The following is a 9,857-nucleotide window of genomic DNA, read 5'->3' as shown; positions in this document are numbered from 1 at the left end:
CATTCGAATAATTGTAATATAAAAAAAAAGAGATTATTTAAATTGTATTTATACATAATGGTAGTATTTGTTGTACTGCCTTAAATTTAAGCTTAATTAAAAAAAAAATATATATATATATATATATATATATATATATATATATATATATATAGGATGATGTCATTACTGTATTACAATCTGATAAGAAATCACCAATGGTAAAACGAGAATGAAAAAAAAACCTCAAAAGTAAAATGTCTGTGTGTTTTACAGTAATGTGAATTGAGGAGAAATGTGCTTAATTGCAATGAAAATAATTTCACAATGTAAACTAAATTGAAATGGTACAAAATAGGCTTCCAATAATTACTTACATTTTTTTATTATTATTTTGCCATGAAATATGACCCATACATATTCACCTATACATTTTTATGGAAAGCAATCATTCAAAACCAATTCATTAACAATAGCATTCTGTAACAGTTCACTGACATACTGTAGTGTGAAGTAGTAAAAGATTTAATATCACTATTTGAGGCCAGTGTATTAAAAACTAATACTGAAAATAAAGACAGGGCCTCTTTAAAATTTGAAGTTATTTACACAGATCGCTAAAATATTATACAAGCATAATATCACACAAAAAACAAATAATTTAATACAGTTCACAATTTTGGAGAAATTATTTTCTGTATATTTAAATTGGTCATTAATAGTCTGCTGACTGATGTTCTGATTCTGTTTGATCTGGATGAGTTTGATCGGTGTGTTCCGTACTGTCTGCATTATCGTCACGATCACCTATAAAATAAACATATAGACTTGTTTCAGCAAATCAGAAAGTACAAAAAATATAAATAATATTCATTATCAATGTCAAACAAATTTTAGAGCTTATAATAACTATAGAGAATATATTCTCTATGGGAATTTTATGCTGATTTTTTAATGACTTTGATAGGCAATTACAAAAAAAAAAAAAAAAAAAAAGGTAAAATGCCCCTATTTTGCCATTTTAAAGACTCCTAATTTTGTTTTAGAGGTCTCCTACAGTAGGTTTATGCATCCAAGGTAAAAAAAAAAAAAAAAAAAACTTAAATTTTCTCATAATATACATTGCACATCACCTAATTTCTCACAGTGTCAGAAACGGATCGATAAAGGATTCAGTCTCTCTAAGCCCCTCGTTTCCGAGAGCCTACTCTGCTCTGATTGGTCAGATGGCCCAGTCTGTTGTGATTGGTCTACCACTTACAGCGCATGTTGGAAACAAAACGCCCTTAACCATATCTCAGCTCTAGAGGCTTCCTCAGCATTTGTACACTAACTGATATAAACAGTAACAATTGTGTCCGTTTTACAGTACCATATCAATTCGATATTTGGAACACTTCATCCTTTGGAAGTGAACACAATGTGGATGTGCTTCCACAGCACAGAAAACAGCGTCTTCTCGACATGTCGACAACACAAACCAAACTCTTCCAGGCCTCAGCTACAACTATAGTGGTTGAGGGCGGGTCAAAGTACTAAGTAGACGTTGTTCGCGGGCAGCCAATGAAGACCATAGGAAGGCATTATGCAAATTTGTTACAAACCTACATAGATATGTTAAAGATGTGAGACTGGAATTGCTGATGACTCGTTTCGGCAGTTCAGAATTGATTCTTTCTGGTCTACAACGATGTTTAGATAGGTGGCATGTGTCAAAATTATGTCTACATGAAAGCATCACACTCCCTCCACCAGCTTGTCGTCATACATCACTGTAATGGCACCAGGATGCACTGTGGGATGAAGCCTACCAGGTCTCCTGGTGAAGTGATTCCTTCTTCTCTGTTTAAGCAGGTACTTGATTCCATTGGTCAAAGTATTTTGTCTATTATAAATATTAGTTTGTCATCTGGTGTTGTCACGGCTAGTTTTAAGCATGCAGTTATTCAGCCCCTTCTTCAAAAAAAAAAAAAAAAAAAAAAAACGGTTTAGACTCTTTGACATGAGTAGTTTTTGCCCCATTTCGAAATTGCCTTTTATATCTAAGATACTAGAAAAAATTGTGTATGCGCACAGCTTAATGATTTTTTTAATGAGGAATAAAATTTTAGATAGATTCCAGTCAGGTTTTAGAGCTGGCCATAGTACATAGTAGTCTGCTCTGTTGAGGGTTTCTAATGACATACTAAAAGGCCTTGATTCTGGAAGCTGTGTTGTTTTAATTCTGTTAGATCTTACTACGGCATTTGTTACAGTTGATCATAATATTCTGATTGATCGTCTTAGGGATCAGGTCGGTATTCAGGGCTAAGCCCTGAAATGGTTCTCTTCCTATTTGAAAGACATGACCTTTTCAGTCAGTTTAGGGGATTATTGTTCTAATGTTGCCCCTCTTGTGTGTGGGGTTCCTCAGGGTTCTATCCTGGGACCAATTATTATTTTATTTTCCTATTATTTGTTCCCTCTAGGTTATATTTTTGAGAAATTTGGGATTCACTATCACCTGTATGCGGATGATTCTCAAATTTATTTACCTCTGAAACATGGTCATAAATGTGTCTAAATAGACATTTTAAAAGGGAAATGTCAGAGAGCTTGAATTTGTCGCCCAGCCCTATTTGTTTGAACCGCGAGAGGCGTCTACTCTCACCTAAGCTTACGCTACTACTATATCCTACGTCATGCGTCGAGTCAGAGCTCACTCTTTGGCCGGAACTCGACTCAGGTACGGCCGTTACATGAAGCCAGTGATTATAGTTTATAAAGTTATAAACATGGCTATTTTTCTTACAAAAATGCATCGCTTCACTTCAGAAGGCCTTTATTAACCCCCTGGAGCTGTATGGATTACTTTCAGAATGAATGGAGGCACTTTTATTATGGGATAATTTTCATTTTTGGGTGAACTAGCCCTTTAACAGTGTAAATTCCTTTTATTTTTAAACACAACACAACCCGTTAAACACAAAAGTCTGAACAATATTCAGGAAGCCATTGACTTACTGTATGGGATTCTGTGAATCTCTACGAGTGTGGTCGCATGTCCGTTTGTCAACGGAGGGAGTTGTGGAACAGAATCATGGAAAATTTCCTCGTCGTCTGAGTCCACTAAACTCAGTACATCCCCTCTGTCATCATCTAAATGACTACAAAAAAATATTATAATGCCTCAGCTTTACATATCCTTATTGGCACATGTTATATGTGGGAAAACACTAAACTTATATTTTGGAACACTGCTGTAATTACTATGATTATTAATCAGCTGTAATGTTTTTCAGTAATTTTCTGTGGTCATACTTACCCAAATCCTAAACCTGAAAAATAATAAAAGAAAAAACATTTATATGAAAAATTTTCATCATAGCAGTTTTATTTACGTAGGTATACAGTATGCAAAAATACTTACCAATGCAAATTCTATCACGCTTCGAATATACGGTCACACCGACAGAGATTCCTATCATCATTACCAAAATGGAGACAAAGATGCCAACTATGGCCCCTCCATTACTTGCAGAGGCTGAGAATAAAGATTAAACACTGTCAAACTGTACATGGCCTGAAACTTCTTTTCATAAAAAGGAAAGAAATTTACGTGGGGGATGTTTTGTAATACTTTGTTTTGTAAAAGGGTAAAAGGGGTAAAAAGGGAGAGGTATTACAGAGCAATGTCAGAAAAATCTTGTCTGGTCACATTAATGCACAGCTGTCATAGCTTTAGCATCACTAGTATTTGAATTATCTCCAGATCTGAGCTCTGATGTATTATTTAAAGTATGCGTCTCATTCTTAAACAACTGAAATCATCATGCAGATGCATTAACCAACAAATCCTGACAAGAACATGTCTGGGTCATGTTTATAAGAAATAAGAAATAATATTTTTCTTATAGAAAATAGAGCCTGTTTTAAGGACTATTAAGATGCACTGTGACAATATTTTCATTTCATTAGCCTTTATTCATTTTCTGTTGAATTTGAGTTCAAATGTGATCTGGACATGTTTTAACTAGGATAAAAGGATTCTTAAGGATACTAGGATACTTATAAAAAATATAAAAGTATGGAGAAACATTCAAGTTTGTAACTTACTCTTCACAGTTAGAACCACTTCCAGCTCTCTTGCACCAAGGGGGTTTTCACTGTAGCAGTAGTAGACCCCTTCATCGTCCTTTGTTACATTGATTATAGTGAGTTTGTATGTGGGTCCATTTTTGGACACATTATATTTAGAAGTGTTGTTGATGACTTCGTCCTTTTTCTTCCAGACAGTATTAGCTGGTGGGAGAGAGCTGGTCTCAATACAGCTGAGGGTGATATTACTGCCGTCCAGAGCTGTTACCAAGGGGTCTCCAGTTGGATACGGCATCTCTGGAAGACACATCAAATATAATGGTTTTAATTCAGCTGGAAATACAATGAAAAAATAGGACGATAAGCAAAAACACAAGCTGTATTAATCTGGGAATGTTTAAAGATCAAGAAACACTAGTGGTCCCAAATGGAATTGCACTTAGGTCTACTGTTTTAAAGGGATAGTTTGTCCAAAAATGAAAAATCTGTCAAATTCACAAGACCTTCGTTTATCTTCGGAACACAAATAAAGATCTTTTAATGTAATCTGAGAGCTTTCTGTCCCTCCATAGACAGCTACACAACTGACACTTCTTTGACGCTTCAAAAAGTTCATAAAAGATTGTAAAACTAATCCATATGAATTGAGTGATTTAGTCCAAATTTTCTGAAGAGACACCATTGCTTTATATGATGAACAGATTGAATTTAGGCTTTTATTCACAGCGAACATAAACAGAAGCTCAACTGTACTTGCTTGAAATGTGAGAACAAACCTCACTGGTTATTGCGGAAGCTCAAACATGCTGTGTAACACAAGAATAAACCTCACTGGTTCTCGCACGTCAAGCAAACATGCTTGAGCTTCCGTTTACCACAACTGATGTGTGAGTTGATGAATGTTTATATGTGAATAAAAACCTAAATTCAAACTGTTCTTTGTATAAAGTGATCGAGTCTCTTCAGAAAATTTGGACTAAACCGTTCAATTCATATGGATTAGTTTTACCATCTCTTTATGAACTTTTTGTGTAGCTGTCTATGGAGATACATAAATCGCTCAGATTTTATTAAAAATATTTTCATTTGTGTTCTGAAGATGAGCAAAAGTCTTAAGGGTTTGGAATGACATGAGGGTGAGTAAATGATGACAGAATTTTCATTTTAAAGATTTTTAAATTTTAAAAGATTTTCAGCCCACTCAAACAAATTGCAATTTGACTTTTAAGTAAAACCTGGGATGATAGTGCATATAAGAAAAATGTTCTCATGTGAGATAGACTAGGGTTTAAAAGTCAGTAAAATTTTTAATATTTTTGAAAAAAGTCTTTTATGCTCAATGAGGCTGCATTTATTTGATAAAAAATACAGTAAAAACAGTAATATTGTGAAATGTTATTGCAATTAAAATAAAACAATTTTCTATTTTAATATATTATAAAATGTAATTTATTTCTTTTTTGTTCATTATAAATGTCACTTTTGATCAATATAAAGTGTCCTTAATGAATAAAAGTCTTTTTTCTTTCTTTCTTTCAAAAAAAAACAAAACTGACCTTAAACTGACTCTTACTGACCCCAAAATTTGAATGTTTGTGTATGTAAAAGGAAATGCAAATTTTAAAAAAGGCACTATCTTCAATATTTCAGTTTTCCGCCAAAATTTTTTTGCTTGTCAAAGAATATAACGATGATAGCAGCACCACTGCTGACATGACAGTCACGTTAAAGTCAACACACTGTGAAAGGTAAAATAATACACAGGAAAGGTAGGCAAATCTCATGAAAACATATCTGGGTCATATAAATAAAATTATGCATTCAATGATTCTCATTACTCCAGTACTGTAGAAAAATGGTCTTACTGAGGTTAATGGAGCAGGATTTCTCCACTCCAGTCACGTGATGTCCAGTACACTTCACTTCCTCTTTTTCGTGCAATGTAAACCTATTTACATGGATCTCCAAGCGTTCTGTCCCCTGGGACGTGAAGTTGATCGTGGGACCCTTGGCTATTACAGATTCTTCAAGGACCTCGTGCCAGCTCAGAGTGGGCGCAGGGTAACCTTCAGTCCAGGTACATATGAGCAAGACATCCGATGGCTCCTTTGTCACCTCCCAACTGCACTCCGGATGCCTCTCTGGAGCATCTGAAAAAGGCATTAGAGACAATTACAGCCTATATATCACAAATCTAACAAACAAAACAAATTATATAAAGGAAATGACTCCTGAAATGATTTTAACATTCTCAAGGTAACCCTATGCAACAAAAACTAACTCCAGTTGCTGCAAAAAAAAAAAAAAAAAAAAAAAACACTTATGAGAGCACATTGGAAATTTACTTTACTTACAGTAAACGAGGAGTTCCTGGCTCTTGTTCACAGTTGTCTTGGATAGTGTATTCTGGGATGTACAGGTGTACATCCCTTGATCTAGTGGCTGGATTCTGCTTATGGAGAACTCAAGGGTTGATTCGCTCCCAGACGCCCTGTTATGATTATCCTGCGCCAAATTTTCAACTGTCCATGTCAAGTTTTGTGAGGGACGAGACACACTGGAGCAATTAAAATACACATCTGAACTTTTATTGACATATAATGTTCCATTCTTTAGGAGAGTTGCTGGTCTTATGTCCAGTGATATGATTGTTGGACCATCTGAAATATAAATCAAATGCACAAACATTAATTATAATTCATTTGACTCTCACAAACCACATCTTATTTCAATCATCATCAGAAATGGCTCTTTAGGAAATCAGAATTAACAAAAGCTCTTAAAATATTACAAAACAAATGAGCCTAGTTTAATTTTCAATAAAACAAATACACTACCATTCAAAAGTTTGGGGTTGGTAAAATTTTTAAATGCTTTTGAAAGAAGTCTCATATGCACACCAAGGCTACATTTATTTAATCAAAAATACAGTAAAATATTAGATAAAAATATTACAATTTAAAAAAAAAACTGTTCTCTATTTTAAATTGTAATTTATTCCTGTGATGGCAAAGCAGAATTTTCAGCATCATTACATTAGTCTTCAGCATCACATGATCCTTCAGAAATCATTCTAATATGCTGATTTGCTGCTCAATAAACATTTCTTATTATTATCAAGTTTGAAAACAGTTGTGCTGCTTAATATTTTTGTGAAAATAGATTTTTTCCCCCAACACTATAAATGTCGTTACTGTTACTTTTGATCAGTTTAATGCCTCCTTGCTGAATAAAAGTATCATTTTTTTGAAAACTGTTGAGAAGTAACATGGTTTGTGTATTTCCTGTTAATCTTAAAAATGCTTAAAATATCTAGACTGATTACTTGTGGTGTTCAGTTAGTCGTTATGCAAGGTGGCTATCCTACACATCTCAGTCACATGGTGGTGGTTTTCTAGGTTCATGCAAGAGCAGTTGAACCAGAAAAACCTGTTTGAAGTCAGACTCGCTAACTTACAGAAACTGGAGACATCTATTACATATCAAAGCTTTGCATTGTCATATTAGTACGATTTAGATATCCCTAACATCATACCGGCAACTTGAAGCATGATGTTTGAGTGAGTTTGCCATGAGCTGTCATCCTTTGTTTGGCATTCACATGTATACAGGCCTTCATCAATATACTGAAGGCCACTGATCCTCAGAGAGCCATTGTTTAAAATGGAAAGATGCTCCGATGGCTTCGAGGGGTTTTGAGTTGCAACAATAACTCCATCTTTCTTCCAATGATAAAGAACTGAAGACGCATTAACGGGCTGGTCATGACACTGTAGTATAGTATTCTCGCCTTTCTCAACGATAACATTCTGCTGCACCTGCTCCTCTGACACTACAGGAAGAAGGACAGAGACAATGTGGTTTAGAGCAGTACTGGGATCACTTACAAATATGCAGCAAAGTACCATGTTTTTTCAATACGGTACAATTGTAACACCTTGGTACAGTGCTAGATCTTGAAGTACCATGTAAATATCATTAAGTGCCATGGTTTCACTTACAAATAATTACCAAAAAAGTACTAGGTACCATGGTATTCTTGGAAATCCTCTGGAGTGCCATGTAAATACTGGTACATGAATTTGTAGTACCAATACATAAAGAAAACATAAGAATATCTCAGTGTCTTTTTAAAAATGAAACCTGAATAAATGTACCTGTCAACTCACCTGTTTGATGCGACAGAAGAATCAGATAAAGAACTATTGCAGAAATTGTCATTGTAGGATTGTCAGGATGTCCCATCTGATTATGGGATAAAATATTTTTATTTGTAAATTCGATTCCTTTTAGTTTCCTTTTGTTTCGCGGCAAAACGCTTCAAATCCTTTTCTACGAATTTAAAAAATAACCAGAAATATTATTAAGCTAAAATCGTTCGCTTCCTGTGTAGTTTGTGTTACGTTTGATTCACGTCCATCTTCAACCTGTTCTGTTTACTTGCGTTTCTTTCCCGGAAACTTTGAAAATGCTGTTTGACCACACCCTTTACCTGCGCGCTTAAAGAGACACACACCACATTTCACAGTTCACACGCAAGTTGCCTCTAGTCTAGTCTTGCAGGTTAATCAGGTTCACAAGGTTAGACCCTGTTCAGAAGTTCCAAAGGTCCTCTTTACTCTACATGGTAAATGTAATGATATGCTATTGTGGAGTTTTTGTTGCAGGTGAAATTGACCTGAAGGGTTGTAATGTAGGCCAAGTGTGGTATTTGGTTTTTGTTTTGTTTTACATTTAAACATGCAGTATAAACAGATGAATCAGTGTATGTTTGTTTGTTTGTGTGTGTGTGTGTGTGTGTGTGTGTGTGTGTGTGTGTGTAAATAATACTTAAAAAAAAAAAATATAGTATTTAGTTTGTGTGTGTAAATAATATTTTTAAATATTTAAAAAAAACTATATATAAAATATATATTAAATGTTTTTTCTTATATTTATTAATTATTAGTATTTAGTGTGTGAGTGTGTGTAAATAATATTTTTAAATATTATTTTAAAAAACTCTCTCTCTATGTGTGTGTGTGTGTGTGTGTAATAGACGTAGACTAGTAATGTTACATATATATATATATATATAAATTAAATAGATTTAATATTTGTTCTTATATTTATTAATTATCAGTATTTAGTTTTACATTTAAACATGCAGTATAAACAGATGAATCAGTGAATGTTATTGTGTGTGTGTGTGTGTGTGTGTGTGTGTGTGTGTGTGTGTATGTGTGTGTGTGTGTAAATAATATTTTTAAATATTTAAATAAACTATATATATATATAATACAATATAAAATTTAAAATATTTATTAAATGTTTTTTCTTATATTTATTGATTATTAGTATTTAGTTTTACATTTAAACATGCAGTATAAACAGATGAATCAGTGAATGTGTGTGTGTGTGTGTGTGTGTGTGTGTGTGTGTGTGTGTGTGTGTGTGTGTAAATAATTTTTTTTTTTTAAAACTATATAGTATTTAGTGTGTGTGTAAATAATATTTTTAAATATTTTATATATATATATATATATATATATATATATTAAATGTTTTTTCTTATATTTATTCATTATTAGTATTTAGTGTGTGAGTGTGTGTAAATAATAATTTGTGTAAATATCTTTAAATATTATTTAAAAAAATTATATATATATATATTAAATATTTGTTCTTACATTTATTAATTATTAGTATTTAGTATTAGCTGATTTGTGCAAGATATGTCTAGTTCCAATGTTTCAACTTTCACCTCCGTTAGAGGGCGCCAAAGCTTTACATTTCTGACGTCTCTACGTGTGCCACACTAT

General features: G+C 33.4%; 1 protein-coding gene across 1 annotated transcript; it reads right to left on the bottom strand.

Annotated features, from left to right (window-relative positions):
* Positions 1–348: 348 nt before the first annotated feature.
* vsig10 (V-set and immunoglobulin domain containing 10) lies at positions 349–8,536 on the bottom strand. The gene is made up of 9 exons (XM_051895573.1): positions 8,226–8,536; positions 7,592–7,888; positions 6,411–6,716; positions 5,922–6,206; positions 4,075–4,353; positions 3,389–3,502; positions 3,284–3,296; positions 2,983–3,125; positions 349–786 (listed from the first exon to the last, which is right to left on the bottom strand). The coding sequence occupies exons 1-9, from the start codon at positions 8,299–8,301 to the stop codon at positions 695–697; spliced, it is 1,605 nt and encodes a 534-aa protein (XP_051751533.1). The 5' UTR covers positions 8,302–8,536; the 3' UTR covers positions 349–694.
* Between the last annotated feature and the right edge of the window lie 1,321 nt (positions 8,537–9,857).

Source organism: Ctenopharyngodon idella, chromosome 5, assembly GCF_019924925.1.
Source record: "Ctenopharyngodon idella isolate HZGC_01 chromosome 5, HZGC01, whole genome shotgun sequence".
Classification (NCBI taxonomy): Eukaryota; Metazoa; Chordata; class Actinopteri; order Cypriniformes; family Xenocyprididae; genus Ctenopharyngodon; species Ctenopharyngodon idella.
Note: the sequence above shows the minus strand (reverse complement) of the source record. Positions and strands in the feature narration are given on the sequence as shown.

Excerpts from the sequence above, each read along its gene's own strand:
- vsig10 (XM_051895573.1), bottom strand. The coding sequence starts at position 8,301 with ATGGGACATCCTGACAATCCTACAATGACAATTTCTGCAATAGTTCTT. Across the intron at positions 4,354-5,921 it reads ATCCTGCTCCATTAACCTCA|AGATGCCGTATCCAACTGGA; the intron begins GTAAGACCATTT and ends TGTGTCTTCCAG. Across the intron at positions 787-2,982 it reads GATTCACAGAATCCCATACA|GTGATCGTGACGATAATGCA; the intron begins GTAAGTCAATGG and ends TTTATTTTATAG.